At 41.9% G+C, this 17,998-nt stretch overlaps 2 protein-coding genes across 6 annotated transcripts in view; both read left to right on the plus strand.

Moving 5' to 3' along the window:
• Positions 1 to 17,998, plus strand: part of LOC147097111 (uncharacterized) — a 272,785-nt gene that overhangs the window by 39,086 nt on the left and 215,701 nt on the right. The window lies entirely within an intron of this gene.
• Positions 94 to 14,304, plus strand: LOC147097113 (inositol polyphosphate 1-phosphatase-like). Of its 2 annotated transcripts, XM_085972966.1 has the most exons (6): positions 94 to 312; positions 7,382 to 7,612; positions 8,722 to 8,782; positions 10,933 to 11,133; positions 11,750 to 11,921; positions 12,357 to 14,304. In XM_085972966.1, the coding sequence occupies exons 2-6, from the start codon at positions 7,409 to 7,411 to the stop codon at positions 12,841 to 12,843; spliced, it is 1,125 nt and encodes a 374-aa protein (XP_085829092.1). In that variant the 5' UTR covers positions 94 to 312; positions 7,382 to 7,408; the 3' UTR covers positions 12,844 to 14,304. The 2 variants fall into 2 exon arrangements, with proteins under 2 accessions (XP_085829092.1, XP_085829093.1); XM_085972967.1 differs by lacking the exon at positions 10,933 to 11,133.

The raw sequence follows: 17,998 nt of genomic DNA on the forward strand, positions 1-17,998 counted from the left end.
CCTGGCAGCAAATCTCCTCCATGTCTGTTTTTTCCCCTTCTTGTCCTTTTCTCGGATTATTCACTGGCGGGCCCTTTAAAGAGCACTGAACTGGGCTGGCACCGTGATTGGGCCTCCCGGACCCGCCCTCGCAGTCAGCCCAAGGATCGGAAGGGGGAGGGATTGTGACAGACTCTGGGCGGGAGAGAGAGAATAAACAGACGGGGTTGAAGTTTTTCCCGCCCCCTGCAAGTGCAGATTCCGCCCTCTCCCGGCGGCTCAGCGTGGAAGCGAAGCCTCCAGCGGACGCACGGGGAAACGGGCCGCGGACTCGTGAGTACCGAAGCCGGGGCAAAGATTGGAGTTGACGGGCTGGAGCGTGGCCGGGAGCCGCAAGGGCTCGAGGGGTTCGGTTCTGTGGGGGGCGGGCAGGGATCCACTGGATCGCTGGTGCTTGAGCACTTGGTGATCTGCTGCACCCGCATCATTGGCACCAAATCTCTTTTAAGAGGGATCAGAATTCGCAGCTTTCTCCTTTTTAAATCTGCACCGACACGGGCTCCGTAAGATGCAACTTACGCACGACCCTCTCGTACAGTGAGAGTCTATTCCGCCCTGCTCGCGGATCGCCCCCCAGCTTCCGAACCTCTTCCCCCTGTTTATCTATTTCCAGCTGCTGCAGCTCCATATTGAGGTGGTCCCACTAAGTGACAAGTCCCATGTCACCACCTGAACCGGCAGCGTTTCTCTAATAACTCGTTATCCAAAGATAAGACTTGGGTCGAGGTAATGTCAGGGGTGAGGAGGAGGAGGAGGAGGTTTCGACAATGTGGCAAGGACTGCTTTCCAGATAATTGTTTTTAGACCAATAAGGAAGGAAGGAGGCAGTGTTGGGAAATTAAGTGGGGCAAGTTGGCAAGGTAAGGGTAGGGGTATATCTGGGACACAGTGACCAGAACCTAATTAGGTTGGATATAAAAACTGAAAAGGAGAGGGTACAGTCAATGATAAATATACTTTACTGGGGCTAATTTCAATGTTAAAAGGGGAGGTAGCCCAGATATATTGGCAAATAGGACCATACACAAACCATGAGAAATGTCTAAACTGGAGACAATTAGGGTACAGACCAGATAGATTCCCACAAGTAAAATGGGGGGTGTGTCAAAAGCTGGAGTTCATTGGATGAGAAGAGAAATTAAAATGAGGCATCTGACCAATCTAAGGTTAATACAAAATAAAATCAAGTCAAATCGAGAGGGAAAGCAAAGATTAGAATGGCTCAGGGGTTATGAAGAAAAACTGGCAGGAAACAAAGGGAAATGGTAAAGAATTTTATAAAGATGTAAAAGAGGATATTGAAAATGTCAAAGGAAATCTTGGAGGATGAAGGGATGGCAGAGGTACTAAATGAGGACTTTGGTTTTCGAGAGTTAGCAATGGCAATGAAAGTGTACAGAGGAGGAGGTGCAGTAATTAGATAAGATAACAAAGATAAGGATGCAGTGTTGGAAAAATGGAACTAAAAGTGGGTAAGACACTGCTCTGCTGGCCACGTGCCAGAATGCTCAGGGAAGTCCGAGATGGAATAGCAGATGTTCTGACTGTATTGATTTGTATGTGGGTTCAATGACGACACATTCATGAAAGAGCTTGTCTTTTTATCTAAAGTATGTTCAACTCAGTTAACAGCATTACAGGAGACACCATCTTAGAGATCCATCTAAAACGAAACTAAAACTAAACTGCTTGTCTCTCACATGCCCTCTGCTGGTCAGGCATAAATAATCAATCAGGCAAATATGCTGGTAAGGCATAAATAATCAAACAGGCAAATACCATCACTATTTGCTGATATCATTACACTGACCACAATCTTTCTAAACATGCTTGGATATGGAAGTTGTGCCAGAAGACTGGAGAGTTACTAAAATAATACATCTGTGCAAAAAAGGGATAAACCAGTTTACTGCACACCAATCATCCCAACACTGGTGTTGGGTAAGCTTCGAGAGGCTATAACACAGGATAAAATATAGTCGCCTAGAAAGATATGGGTTCTTTAAGAACACCTTTCACGACCTCAGGATGTCTCCGTGTTTTACAGCCAATGATGTACTTTTGAAGTGTAGTTGTAATGTAGGAAATGCAGCAGCTAATTTGCGCACAGCAAGCTCCCACAAACAGCAATGTGATAATGACTGGATAATCTGTTTTTAGTGATGTTGATTGAGGGATAAATATTGGCCAGGACACTGGGGTGAACTCCCCTGCTCTTCTTCAAAATAGTGCCGTGGGATCTTTTACATCCACCTGAGAGAGCAGACGGGGCCTCGGTTTAACGTCTCATCTGAAAGACGGCACCTCTGACAGTGCAGCACTCCCTCAGCACTGCCCCTCCGACAGTGCAGCACTCCCTCAGTACTGCACTGGAGTGTCAGCCTGGATTTTGTACTCAAGTCTCTGAAGTGGGACTTGAACCCACAACCTTCTGACTCAGGTGAGAGTATGAGGAGAATTTTCTTTTACACGGGGTTGTTCCGATTTGAAATGCACTACCAGAAACAGTGGGGGAAACTGAACTCATACTAGATTTTAAAAGGGAAGTGGATATTTTAAAAATAAAATTTTTAAAGATTATGGGAAGAAGGCAGGGGAATGGGATGAAATGGATTGCTCTTTGAGAGCCAGCACAACATGAGGGGTCAAATGGCCTCCTTAAGCACTTTAAAATTCTATGATTCTAAGACTTGCTTCACAAACAGGAAACACTGAGAGACGTGGAATGTCTTCGCCTACTGGCGGAGACCACACCCAACTCTGCACAGGAGCAGACAAACCTAAATGCATCAGATAATGTAAGGCAGTCAGATAAAAGGGAGGTGCATTCCACTGTACTGTGACATAATCATAAATGTTGCAAAGGAAGATAAGTGTAAATAATTTGCCAGAGATCAGTCAGGTGTTTGTTTATCAAGCTTTAACCCTTAGACTGACAGTCTCAGGGACATTCTTGTCTCTCTGGGCCAACTGGTGCAAGTTTTCAGCTCATGTATTGTAACATTGGTACACTTGTATCAGCGGACACAGTAACAATAGTGTAGTTGTTATGTTACTGGACTAATAATCTAGAGGCCTGGACTAATCATCTGGCCTATATGTAACTCCAAGTCACATACCAATTTGATTAACTCTTAACTGCCCTCTGAAGTGATTTAGCAAGCCACTCAGTCAGGGCAAGTAGTGATGGGCAATAAATGCCAGTCTTGCCAGTGACGCCCATATCCCGAGAATTTTTTTTTTTTTAAAGTTACAATACAGTTAGTGTTTTATAAGGAAAAATGTTTTTTTTCACGCAACAATTTCACTAGCGAGGTTCTTTCTATCAGAAGCCAGGTGATTGAGCAATAAAAGGCTGCTCAAATATCAGGAGCAGCTTTTCATGACTGTTGAAGTGACCAGGATCATAAGCCATGTTTTGATGTCCCAAACAGGAAGGAGCTCCACTGAGAAGTAAACTCACAGTGGTGTTGGGAGGGGGTCAAAGTGTTTGAGACAATGTGGGCCATTATGAATGGAGAGCACTGCCTACAGCCTACATTTGCAGTCCCACATCAGGTAAAGCTTTGTGGAGAATGCTTATTCCTCGGCTGTCCCAATCGAGCAGTTTTAAAGCATAGAACGTGCTTCAAAAGAGCACTATAAGCTTTTATATTGGTTGTTTAGATTCTGTGAGCCCAGCACCATGAGCTGGCTCTCCATGTTTATGTTGTTAAATCGGGTTTCCGTACACCGGTGCCAGATTTCTAACGCAGTTTTTCCCTGGGTCTACAGGTTTGCCGCTGCCCTCCAGGAAATTGATTTAACAGCATAAATGCCAGGGGCTGGCTCATGTAATCCAAATTAGATGGCAATCACTAGAGAAGTGGCTGAATGCAAACTGATAGTGAACAGATAACTTCCTGTAGGAAGTCACACAACACCAGGTTATAGTCCAACAGCTTTATTTGAAATCACAAGCTTTCGGAGCGCTGCTCCTTCGTCAGGTGAAGCTCCGAAAGCTTGTGATTTCAAATAAAGCTGTTGGACTATAACCTGGTGTTGTGTGACTTCCTACATTTGTCCACCCCAGTCCAACACCGGCATCTCCACATCAAGATAACTTCCTGTATAATATTACTTGGATTTATACAGTTCCTCATCACATTTTCGAGTAAGCTGAATGCACTTTACACAGTTGTTTTGGAGTGCATGGCTTATTATGTTGGGGAATATAGCAACCAATTCTGCACCAGCAACATCCCATAAACACCAATAAAATAGATGATCAGTTAATCTGTTTGTTTTGGGAGATGTTGGGTGAAGCTGGAACATTGGCCAGGGCACTGGGCAAACTCCTGTTCTTCTTCAAATAGTGCCGGGGAATCTTTAAAGTCCAGCTGAACAGAGAGATGGAGCCTTGGTTTAACTTCTCATTGGAAAGGCAATGCCTCTGATAAAGCAGCACTCTACTGAAGTGTCAATCCAGATTCTGTGCCCACGTTCTGTGGCAGATTGAACCCACAATCTTCTGACATAGAAGAAGAGTGATACCAACTGAGCCAAGCTGACATGATGTCTCCCTGTGTAACATTCAGATTATGTGACCGTTCAATAGATCGGCCTGTTTGAGAACCACGCTCTAGAATACAGTGGAGTGCTTGGACTGTAATATTTTTATGTTGAGATCTTTCTGTGTACTTTAGCATGTTGTAATGTTGTTTTGGAGAACCACACTGTATGTGTTGGAATAAATGTTATTGTGAAGCTTTTCCTCTCGCATGCCATCATAACACCTCTGGTATTTCTTTTTCCAAGCTTGCATCTTGGAGATGCACAAAGGCCCTTCACAGCCAGCTGCTTGTGTTGGCTGTGGCGCCCATCAGTGGCATCCTAGTGAATCCGGATTTAATACATTTTCCACTCAACCGCATTTATTGGGCTTCATTTAGTTTGGGTCTGATCGAATCAGAAAGGAGATGTTTATGTATTATGATCGCCTATTTAGTGTTCGGGCAGACAGTTCACTTTTTTGGGGGTAGCAAGTTTTTTATCTGAAAGCCAGTTTTCGATTCCCTGCATTGAAAATAAAACCTGCAAACCCCAACCTACTGTCAAGTTTTAGACCTGGGTAAGGTGAGGCTCCTAGAACATTTCAGTGGGCCCAAAATGACACTCTTGCTGCTTTTACCAGGAAATATGGTTTCTAAAGAACGTTTCACAGGCATTTGGTTCCCGAATATGGTGAAGGATACAGAGGCTTTGGAGAGGGTTACCTGGATGATACTGAACTTTAGTAGTTATGTAGACAGGTTCCAAGAATCCGGCTTATTTACTTCAGATAAGTGCAGACTTAGAGGGGTTGTGAATGAAGTTTTTAAAATGAAGAAGTTGATGCAGTCTGGTTAGAGAGGAATAGTGGGTTATGCCTATAAAATCTGCAATTCTGAGACATAATATATGCTTGTTGGCACAGACACAGTGGGTCAAATGGCCTCCTTCTTTGCTATATGATTCTATGAAATGCAGCACAGTAAGGGGCATTCCTGTAGCTAACCCTGTTTGTTAAATGTAATTTTACCTGAAATCCCTAATGAGGTAACACCGGTAAACTCCAAAGTACAGATGTCTGACTACAAAAATACAGAGAAGTATGACACAAGACCTTAATTCTGCCTAGAAGATGGATAGATTAGAATATGAGTCAGGGATAATTGATGTTTAGTGTAACAGTGCTTTATAGATTAAATGTATCGGACTACCCCATAATCACTCAGAAATCCTTGTTTAATTGCAATGCATGTTTTCCCAAGATCAAAACCTGCTTTAAAAAAAATTGGCACTTTAAAGTATGTTAGTAATTTTGTCCCATTATGGTGTAGAAGAAGGAATACTCTGTACCTTCTACTGTTTCAACTTGGAAAATCCTATGGTAGCATTTGAGGGGAAAAATTAAAAACCATGCTGGAAAATCTTCCAGTGGAGGCACTTTTCCTGTGGTTGGTTGTGCAGGAATTCCTGCAGTGGCTTCTGGTCAGGGCACATTACTGGTGTGGCAGTTATTTGAGGAATATCATTGCGGAGTGTACAGTACATGATCATCACTGGCACCCTGTGCCCAATCTTGCTCCCTCCGGCAGCACTTGAGTTTTATATATTTGTAATCTCTGTTTAAATTTCTCCATGTAGGACTCTTATCAGACGCAAGCCAATCACACTGAGCCTGCAGTACGCCAGATGTTGGTGAACTGAAACCACAACACTTAACCAACTTCACCAATAGCATGAAGAGTGACATCGAACTTTGTCTTTCAGTTGTTGACTAACCCGCGGGGGGGGGGGCTGTGTTTCTCACTCGATTTTTGTGCTCCATCGCAGGGAGTTTTTCCAGTGTTCTGGCCAATGTTCCTCCCCCAACCAAGATCACCTCCAAAAAATCAAATTAATTAATCATTTACCTCATTGCTGCTTGTGTGATCATGCTGTACGCAAAATGGCTGCTGCCTGTCCCTACATAACAGTCGCCTCACTTCAAAGTCAGGCACTGTATCTGAAGTGCTTTGAGATGTTTCTGAGAGATGTGATCAGTTGCTTTATAAATACAAGTCTTTCCTTAAATCTGCTGATCAGTGGCAGCTGGGAGCAAACCTCATGTATACATTTTTTCCTACATATTACATGCTGTCTGAGCCAGGACAATCTGGTACTGAATCAAAATATCAGCAGCTCCAGCCTGGTTAGAGGGGGAGAGAATTACAAGTCCTTTGCTGACTCCAGTTTGCTCCATTTTCATTGACCAAAGGGTTTATCACGTGGGAAACTCTTTCAGAAAGAATGTGCTTTTTAAGAATCTCAGAAAACAGATCCTCTATTAGTTAGCTCTTGAGCTTTGCAACTGACGATTGGTCCTCTGACCATGAGAATTGGCCTACTGTTGCACTTCCAGCCAGTGATAAAGGCAAGGCTGCTCGGGACTGCCAGTTGTGTGTGGAACATCCGTCAGAAAGGAGCAAGTGACGACTAAACATTAGCACGACCTTTGAATCTGACAGTTTGAGTTAGGTCGCTGGAGTCGGTTAATGCTTTATGTATAACCATTTTAATTATTTGCGCAGGTAAGGTCTGGCTATCAAATTTTATATTTTAAAAGAGATATTTGAAAACTTTTTCCCCTAATTTTGCCAGGACTGCTATATTTGGAATCGGGTGTCCACACAGCTATGATATCCTGTGATGTATTTATTTCCTTTAGTTTAGAAAGCCTTATTAGTTAGGCCAGAATTATAGCATATGGCTCCTTTTAGACAATAGGAACCTAAGTAGTCAGCATCACCTGCCTTAACATTTCTGTTTTTTTAAGCAGTGCTTAAAAGGTTACCACATTGCAGCTATGGCCAGTATCCTAACCGCCTTGATCTGTGCTTCTGAGAAATCTGCAAATATTGCTCGAGCTTGTAAACGAGAGGAAGCGCTGTTCCAGCTTCTGATCGAAGAGAAGAAAGGACCAGATAAAAATAAGAAGTTTTTACAAGACTTCAAGACTCTGGCAGATGTCATCATTCAAGAAGTGATTAAGAATGACATTACGGAAAAGGTACTGTGTACCAGAAAGGCAGGCTGGGTGAAATGCTGCACTCGAACCATGTGTCTGGGTTCAAATAGAGAGCCCCTTTCTGTAATCAGCAATCGCAATGAAGTTCCCAAGTCACATGAGTTCATAGTACAAAACTGCACTCTAATTCTGCACTCATTTAGCAGTCTTGCTCAGGTGCAGTGTTAGAAATGGAACCATCATGTTTGGCCACTATGGAGAGCTCTTCAAGGGTCGAGGCACATCCCTGAGTGATGCGATGGAAGCATTACATTGTACCTGACTCGTAACTTACCTGACTCGAGTTAGAATCCTAAGCTGGCAGCTGAAGAATGTTCCGTTCCCACTGTTGAGAGTCAGCTGACCATATTCTGACCCCTCATCTTAATGAGCAAGAAAGTTGCTCCAAAAATGGATTGGAGAGAGGTGGAAGGGAAAGGGTCTGTGTCATTATCACAAACCTTTCAGAACAAGTTCTGTTTGTAAAGATGGTGCTGTCATTTGCTGTTTAAAGATCATTTAAATAATGTACTTTAAAGCTGTTAAAATTACAATGTGTGATGCTTAGAGTAAAAATGTCCTATAAGTAACAAAGGCATTCATAAATTTATTTCAACCATTGGAAAAACATCACACTTGATCAGGGAATGTGCCTGCTGTATTATACACTGTCCCAGTGGCCTATCCAACACGACAAATGTTGCTGAGATTTTTTGGACTCTGTAAATAACAGCATAGTCTCTTTTAGCAATTTATTTAAAAAAAAAAAAAACAAATCTAACTTTTAAATACCAAAAGAAAAAATGAATAAAACATTGATAATGCTTGGAATGAGTTCACGTGCGACTCAGTTTTAATTGGAGGGAAGAGGAGGAGTGGGAGAACCGAGCTTCCATTTTGCCCACCACTGTTCCTCTGCTTCAGTTAGGGGCTGGCCTGGAGAGAAAGTGGGTTGATGTCTTATACAAACTTATTACAGTAAATGATTGGTTTTTAAAATCTGATATTCTGGCTGCTAATTGCTTGGCTATCTTGTGCTTTTATTAATTGTGTGATTAAATTATCCCCCATAACTTCCAGATACTTTAGTTATTATCTTTCTGTCAAATCAGTTTCCAGAACTTGCACCTCACATCGCTGGAGAAGAATCCAATAAGTTTGAAAATGGTTTGGGTACGTTACAAGATGCTTCTTATCAGTTATTCCACAATTACGTAGAGTGCAGTCAAATTTTCAAGTGCGAGGGAGCTGAAGTAACATACACAGTTGATGCTGAATCAGCTTTAGGCGAATGATTGTATCCACTGGCGTTAATTCAGCTCCCTCACACTGACAGGCTCAGTAACTCCTTTATGCTGGTACCCCTATGGCATTCCTTATTGTTTTTGATGAAAACCTCACAAAGTTCACAGAAATGGATAGAACAAAATGAAGGGCTGTTGATATCAATCATCATTTTTGACTTTGAAAGCGATGTTGATGGTGAAATGCATACATTGCTTGTCCGGTCATTTTGTACACTTTCTCCCCTCCTCTTCCGAAGATCCTGACTTGTTTCGATGGGGTACAGTTCTGCTGATGGTAACAAGTGCTCCTGGACCTCCCACAAATGGCCATTCTTCATGCATGAGCCCAGGCAGGACCACAGGAACATTACAAACACTTTCCAACATGGGACAAAGACCAGAACCTCATGGTCACTGTGATCTCCTGGACACATTAGATCACGAGAGAGAGAGGAATTTTCCAGATTTTGTTCCTCCTGAATTGGCATAGAGTTTTAAAATCGGTTTCCAGAAAATTACATGACTCCCGGTGGGAGGGGACACTGGAGATCACAATGTTTAGCTGTGTCATTGCTGTTTGGGACAGACTCGCTGGACTGTCATGTCGTATGTAACCCTGGCTCATTTCCTATCCCATCATGGGAAGAAGCCAATGGTAGCGCCACCCCCTGCCCCAAATAACACCAGGGTAACTCGACCCAAACCACAGTCTGCACCTGGGACCTTTCCAATCTGTATGGCTCTGTACCACACCAGGCAGTGCATTTACTCATTAGAGCCATCCGGGAAGCACCCGTAAACTTTCAACCTTAGTTTTGCAGGGTACACAAGAACGCCATGTAGTTAGAAAATTAACTGGAGCACTGACAACTTTAACGGTTAAATGGACCACGTCAGCATGGTGTAATTGAAGTGTGAAAATATTGGAATACTGCTGTTAAAAGCTTTAAAAAGAAATCGCAAGGCATGGTATTGGCATATAAATGGCTTAATTAATTTGTACAACGCTGCAATGTAATTTCTGGGCTATATGTGTTTAAACTGCAGTTGGTAACTTCAATGGCAGTTTACTTCGCCATAATTCACAGTCTTGCTGAGTCATGGCGCCGTTTACATGAAGTCGTGTTGCAACAAATCTGCTGTTGACTGCTTTTCCCTTTAACGACTAATTTGCTGGGCAATGCGATGTGATTGCAGGGGGTGAATTATTCAGCATCTAATCTGCAAAACTGGCATTTTGCAACAAATTCTAAAAGAACAGTCTCACTAGTATCTCGGATCGGTTGATATGATGGCGACAAACTGTTAATCAGATGTTGCCAAACAGTAGCTCGTAGGATTTGTGGAATTTCCTGAACTAGTTGGTTCATAAATTTCACAACCATAATCGGCTGCATCTATTCACCCTGTAATAATGAAGCGCCTCCGTATGGAGGAAACAACGGGTTTCTGCTTTGGGAGCTGGCGGACGTGGAGGTCTGGACCAAATGTCAGAAGGTCCAGTGTAATAATGACCTTGCCTTCTGAAACCATGAATGCATAGGGCTAATATAGGGTGGGGAGATTTTTTTTTTGTAAAATGGTTAAAAGGCTTCACTTACCAAATAGGATCAACCCATATCCCTATGGTGTCAATAGGGATGTCATTTAGCTCCAACTTCATTCCAGCAATCTGGCTCAACAACATCATAATAAATCAGTGACCCTAACTATATGAATTTGATACTTGCAGTTAATTTTTTAAATCCTAATTGGCAAAACTGGGTAATTCATTATTACAGGGTGAATCTCAGGAATGCTTGCAGGCCCTCTCCAAGAAGAAAACTAGTTTCACTGCAGTGACTCTACAACTATCAGATCACAAGTACACAATCTTGATGTTATAGAACTTGTGTATTTCCCTTTTGTTTTATTGCCAACTAAAAAACACCTGGACTGTTCCGATCTCTTTGAATTGAGATCACCACTTGTATTCTTCGGACAACTCTGAACTACAACCCAGCAAAAATCATATCTGTTCTCTTGAAACCATTACAGGCGAAACCATTACTGTGAGAGTCTGCGAAACAGAGCAAGGGACCGCAGAATTGCTGAGTAAAGTGCTAGATGGGAATCTGAAAGCTGCTGGCCTTCTGGCCAAGTGTATCCATGAAGATGTCCACATTGATGGTCCAGACTTACAAAAACAAACTATAGACATCCCTATTGACACTATAGGGATATGGGTCGATCCTATTGGTAAGTGAAGCCTTTTAACCATTTTACAAAAAAAAATCTCCCACCCTATGCATTCATGGTTTCAGAAGGGGAGGTCTTTGATTTTGTGGAATCTCCATGACCACTGTCAATACAGCACTCCCATTCTGTTTTATAACTTGAGAAGTTCAGAGGAAGACCTCAGGCCCATAGTGAAGGACAGCACCAAGATTGGATAAGAGTAGCAGGAGATAAATCAAGAAGTTGATCGTCTTGAAGGCGCCCACTCAAGCAGTGCAGAAAGAGACTCTTTCACTCCTCTTCCCTCCTCCAGGTGACCTATTGTGACTGGAAAACACATCCTCTGGAGGAAGGTCAAGTAAAAATCTATCTTGAGTGCTGTGGGAACTCCAATCTCCTAGTTGGGATTTTAATGGGAGAAAGTAAAAGCAAGAAAAAAGTACAACTGGCTGAGATTTACTGGGACTGCATAGTTCGAAGAACTGTATGAAGTTGGACTGCTGGAACATCACTTTTTTTTAAATACAAAAAAGAAATGTACTAGTTAATTATACTTGGTTTCTGCTGAAGGATTTTTTAAAATTTTTTTTATTATTTTATTTTTTTTTTTTTTAAACGGCAATGTTTCCGTTTACAGATTCAACCAATCAGTACATCAAAGGGCAACTTGAAGAGAAATTCAAAGATGGCATCCACACATATGGTCTGAAATCTGCTGCTGTACTTATCGGAGTCTTTGACAGAAACTCAGGGCAGCCAATCATGGGAGTCATTAACGTACCATTTAATGAAGTGGACCCCAATTTAAGGTACATTGGTTTTCAGTATTTGCATCCAAAGGGTGCCAGCTATACCACATGGGCATGGCCAATAGAATAGTATTTTGATTAGTAAGAGTCCAATCTAAATACTGCACTCTGTACAAAGAGGTGTTGAGATGAACATATCAAAACCAGCACCAACTAAGGACACCTGTCCCTTTCTTTTAGTGTAGCTACTTGATCTATTAGATTGGAAAGTTTTCAACATGTAGAATACTCTTCTCATTTTCCATGTTGTAGAAGACCATCGGACTGCTTCAATCCATCTCCAGATCACAATTAGCTGACACTCAAAGCAAGTTCAAGGCTATTTGATGGAAGCAAGATCCATGGGGTGATGAGGCCATCTCTTAAAGCAAGTAGCTCTCATTAGGTATGTTAATGTGTAAAATTATTCCTCTAATGCGGGTTTATTTTTTGCAGATGGCGAGGGAAATATTACTGGGGTATTTCCTACCAGGACATCAATATCCACTCTGTACCAAAGCAGATTCCTGCACACCACAACCAACTCTCAATTGTCATGAGTTCAAGTGAGAAGGAAGACATAAAGAAAGCATTAGCTCCTCTCTGTGGTGAAAGAATGTACTATGCTTCTGGGGCAGGGTACAAGGGCTTGTGCACTATCCTTGGTTTAGCAGATGCCTATGTCTTCACAGAAGACACTACATTTAAATGGGATACCTGTGCCCCTCATGCCATCTTGAAATCCTTAGGAGGGGGGATTGTCAACCTCGCCAAAGCTCTGACTGAGCCAAAGGGTGGAGGCTCTGCAGGCTTTCCAGAGCTCCAGTACAAAAAGCCCGATGAAGGGGCAAAAGAAACAGAGAAATGGGCCAACACAGGTGGCCTTGTAGCTTACAGATCCCGCCGGCATTTAGAGGCCATTATTAATGCACTCTTGGTTTAACTGTAGGCACCTAGGGTGGCATTTTACTTCACACTAAACTCAATGTCACAAATTTTAAGTGCCTTTTTAAAAAAAAGAAATCTTGTTGTACTATCCCTACCCCATTTTGTTTCTTAAAAATAAAAGATTTGATATACAAAATTGATTTGGAGCACACAAACATGACACAGTAAATCAGGTGTGCACTGTTTCCTTGATCCATCATCATAAAAAAACCTCTTGGACAAGGGAAAGCAGTTATTGTACAGTAACTGTAATGAGTGTCTTGCTATTTTTAAATAGTTAATTATTTATTATATATGATTGTTCTGTTGCTGCTTTGAAAAACAATGAAAAGTTCTGTAGTAGTGTGAAAATCTGGCCACTGCTGGCTTTACTCATTCCAGCCAATCAAAAATGCTCCCTTTGGCCTCTTACCTGCAGGTCTGTCAAAGCATAAGAACATAAGAAATAGGAGGAGTAGGCCATCCAACGAGATCATGGCTGATCTTCTACCTCATCTCCACCTTCCTACACTATCCCCATATCTGCTTAATATTCAAAAATCTATCATCGCTGTCTTGAATATACTCAACGACTGAGCCTCCACAGCTCTCTGGGGTAGAGAATGCCAAAGATTCACCACGCTCGGAGTGAAGAAATTTCTCATCTCAGTCCTCAATGGCCGACCCCTTATTCTGAGACTGTGACCCCTGGTTCTAGACTCTCCAGCCAGGGGAAGCATCTACACTGTAGCATTAAAATACTTGGGCAAATTAGTTTAAGGACACGCCCATATACCAACAATGCAATGACTGTATGCATATGCCATGAATTCACTTACTTAAAAAATATATATATTTTGGTTTCCAATTTTCTCCCCATCCCTCAAAGGCATTGACCCCTGGGGTGTGGTTCTAGGAGCCCTCTGGTACTGTGCCCAAGTGGCCATTCTTCATGTGTGGGTGAGACTAGATTGAGTGTTGGCTGTTTATTTGACCATGAGATCAAGGCAGAGGTATTATATGCTCTGTGTGTGTGTGTGTGTGTGTGTGTACTATATAGAGACACACACACATTCAAGCAGGGAAACACTAAAGTGATCAGGAGTTGGATCCCAGCTAGTTTCTTTTTTCTCCTAACCCATGGGCAGCGAGGTCAATTGCTGTGTCTCTGCTTTATTTTATGGGATGGGTGTATATTAATTCTCAATAATCCAATCTTTGTACCTTCAAGTCAGTGGTTAAAATGACATTTCTGCATGGTGTTGTCACACAATAGCTATGGCAAAACTCTGGAACAGAGTTCCAAGAGTTCCAGTAACACACCCCAAAAAAATCTGGATTTGTTGATTGTTTGATGTTAAACTGACTTTTTAGAAACTGTTTTAGATAATGTAGCAAAACCGATTTATATGCTGTACTACCATTTTTCATGAAATTTAAAGATTTGATGTATAATAAACTGCCAATAACTACTGTCTTCATTACTAGTGCCTTTTAATTTTCACTTTTTTTATGTAGGCTCCAAGTGGTTTAAATTGAAGCCAAATGAAGGCTCAAGTCCATACTTTAAGACACCAAGGTTGAAAATAGAGAAAGGAAAGTAAATTAGGAGACACCAAGTTCAGGTTTCATAAGCCTCAAGATTGTAGGAGGGAAGGAAGCCTGAAGATGATAAGTTCCATAGTGCGGGAGGCCCTGGGACAGAAAAAAGAGAGAGAATGCAACAAAGTTGTCTTTTCAACAGTGAGGAAGTGGGGAACAGGATGTCCGTGTAGAACATATTTGTAATCGAAGAGGAACAAGAGAAGAGCAGCCTTGTAGTATTAAAATAGAGATACAAGATAGGTTGCAGTGGAGGGAGAGGGGGACCACTGGAGTAACTAGACTCTGGGATTTTTGCCACTCCTAGTCTGGGGTGTTCCTTAGCTGGATTTTCAGAAACACAATTGGGTTGTGCATTTTCCAGGATTCTGAACTGATAGTTTCAATGAGCTCGCAGACGGTCTCGCCTCAGCATAGGTTAAATATTTACTGCATGATGTTACATATTGGGTCACATTAAGACATCAATGGTCATTCTGTTACTATGGAAAACTATTTTGTGGGGCCAATTATTGGTTTTGATAATATTTCACACATGGGCCTTAGAAGCAGACAAAATTGGTTTATGGTGGACTTCTGTAATAATTTTGATCTCAAAGGCAAAAAAAAGTTTTATAATACTGTAAATCCCTGGATTTTATTTTTAAATAAGACTGCTACAGCTGAAGGAGAGACTCCATACAACATGGTTAAGGAAATTTGGGAATTAAAAGCACCGACTTATCTGAACAATTCATAATGATTTGGGGTAAATTCTAATTTATCATACAATTCTAAAATCAATAGTACCAATTTCCCCCCCCCCCCCCCCCTCTAACTCCAGTAACTAAATGCAAGGGAAGAATAACAGCGATACTCTGGAAAGAACCACACCTAAAATGCTGAAAGTGGGACGGGAAGGTTTCATACTCCAAGCAGTGAAAAAGCCTCCAGACTGAGCAATGGTTGCTGTATATGCAAAACCAGGTACTGCTTTTTGTAAACTGACAATCAGGAGTTTTGCTACTCTTACTGTCCATCAGGCTATTTTAAGAACAAAGGCACCGTTGGCATTTTCCACGTGTTTGAATAGACATGCTGAAACACAATGGAATTCAGGCAGCACTTCCAAATACCATGGTCAAAGCTACCTCTAAAGAGATCAATTTCAGCCGATGTGCCAAACACTACTTTCTCCCCTCATCACCGCTTTAACTCTTAAAAACCCAAAGTCCATCTGAAAATTGCATACAGCTGCGACAAAAGTTTTTTTTGGTCAGTGTTGAATTTTTAACTTGGTCTTTATTGCTGGAAACAGCATGTGAGGGTTAATGAGCCTGGGACTCTCCGGGTATTCCCTCAAAGGAAGAACCGTGAGCTCAGAAACCAGACATGATGGCTGCGATAGCCTTCACAAGGTGCAAGTTGTTAGGGAAAACATATGAAGTCTAATGTGCTAATTAGGTTAAATGGCTGCAGATTTCACATTTTATCACAGCATCATATGCCTTTGTCAAAAACTGGCTATACATTTTAATAATATTGATAAAGGAGATGCAGCACGTAGGAATTGGATTGCATCCCTTTCAACTTCAATGGGATTTGGATTGTATTTCTGCGGGAAGCATGCTTTTCTGAAGGAGAGTTTCCCGGGCGAGCGTGTCGGGTGAACTTCAGAAAAGTTCTAGATTTAAGATTATGCCGGCCAGCAGTGAAATTAGCCCACTTTGAAACTGCAGCATGTTTCACGGTGTAAGAAGTAAGTTTCTGTTTTAAAGTCATCACTGGGTCAATATCTTGGAATTCCCTATCTAGCACCATTGTGGGAGCAACATCACCACACTGACTGCAGTGGTTCAAGAAGACCCACCACCACCTTCTGAGGGCAATGAGGGATGGGCATTAAATGTCGGCCTTACCAGTGTCGCCCACATTCCAAGAATTAAAACAAAAAGTTGAATAGCCTGCTAACATTCCCTGCCTACACTCACCCGAAGAATGGCCACTTGGGTAAGATAGCAGAGGGCCACCAAGAATCAGTCGCTAGTGTTTTCCACTGTGCTCACCAGCCAGCAATTTTTCTGTCCATTAAAATGAATGAGGGGAAAATTGGAGGGAACACAAAAGGGTTTGAATTTCAACAGTCACATAAAACCTTAACCTTTTTGTTACAGACTTCGTGGCATCTGGTTCATTATCACATCTCAAACACAACATTCAAAACTAATTCAATAACAATGCTAAAATCATAACTTCACATTTCCACAGGCCTCGCTACAGACAGACTGGCACCAGCGCCCATATTATTTCTCAGTTCCAGGTCATGCAGTAAATTAATTCTTAAACCTTGGAACTCAATTCTTCCCCACTGCCATTTTGGGCTGACTTTCTGTTCTCCATGCAGTATTCCTCATTACCAAAAGGGTGCACATAATCACCAGATTCCAGGCTTACTCCAATACCTCTCTGTAAACATTACTCGGTATGCAAGAGCAAATTTTACTTTGTTTTCTTCCTACAGATGTGGCTGGCTCCCACCTGGCACCTCCCCAATCCAGTGAAGTGTGGAAGTATGGGTTGCCTAAATTATCAATACTTGTACATTTACTGGTTATTTTTGCACTTTTTGATTTACAAAGTTTGTGTTGACACAGGAGCCTCGCAGTTAAAAGGAGTATGTCTGCTTTAAGATACTTACGTTTACATCAAATCCTATACATATTTACAGTGCCAATGTTTTGAGGGAAGTCTTGCTAAGACTGTACAGGGCATTGGTGAGACCACACCTAGAGTACTGCGTACAGTTTTGGTCTCCTTTTTTAAGGAGGGATATCCTTGCATTGGAGGCAGTTCAGAGATGATTCACTAGGTTGATTCCTGGGATGAAGGGGTTGTCTTATGAGGAAAGGCTGGGCCTATACTCATTGGAGTTTAGAAGAATGAGGTGTGATCTTATTGAAACATAAGATTCTGAGGGGCTTGACAGGGTAGATGCTGAGATCCCCTCGTGGGGGAATCTAGAACGAGGGGTCATAGTTTCAGAATAAGGGGTCGCCCATTTAAGACGGAGAGGAGGAGGAATTTCTTTTCTCAGAGGGTTGTGAATCTTTGGAATTATCTACCCGAGAGAGCTGTGGAGGCTGAGTCACTGAATATATTCAAGGCGGAGATATACAGATTGTTGAACTAAAGGGGAGTCAAGGGTTATGGGGAACAGGTAGAAAAGTGGAGTGGAAGCCAAGTTCAGATCAGCCATGATCTTACTGAATGGCAGAGCAGGCTCGAGGGGCCAAATGGCCCACTCCTGCTCCTAATGCTTATGTTCTTATTAACAATTTTCAGGTTTATTACACACCATTCCATAATCTTGTCAAATATTTCACAAATTCCTGCTCTTAAACGTAGTTTGCATTCATGATAAGAATCCTGATGCAAGACACTGACAGCAGGTTATGTACACACTTGTCTGCATTCACTTTTTTTTTGTTGAAAAGTCCAGTTATTTATTTTCAATAGATACATGAATTGGGCTAAACGGATCAACTAACAAATTGCAAACCTCGATTTTTGTATGCAAGTGCAGCCTTGGC

The sequence above is a fragment of the Somniosus microcephalus genome, chromosome 33 (genome assembly GCF_052327205.1).
Source record: "Somniosus microcephalus isolate GS21.2 chromosome 33, FLI_Smic_1.0, whole genome shotgun sequence".
NCBI lineage: Eukaryota > Metazoa > Chordata > Chondrichthyes > Squaliformes > Somniosidae > Somniosus > Somniosus microcephalus.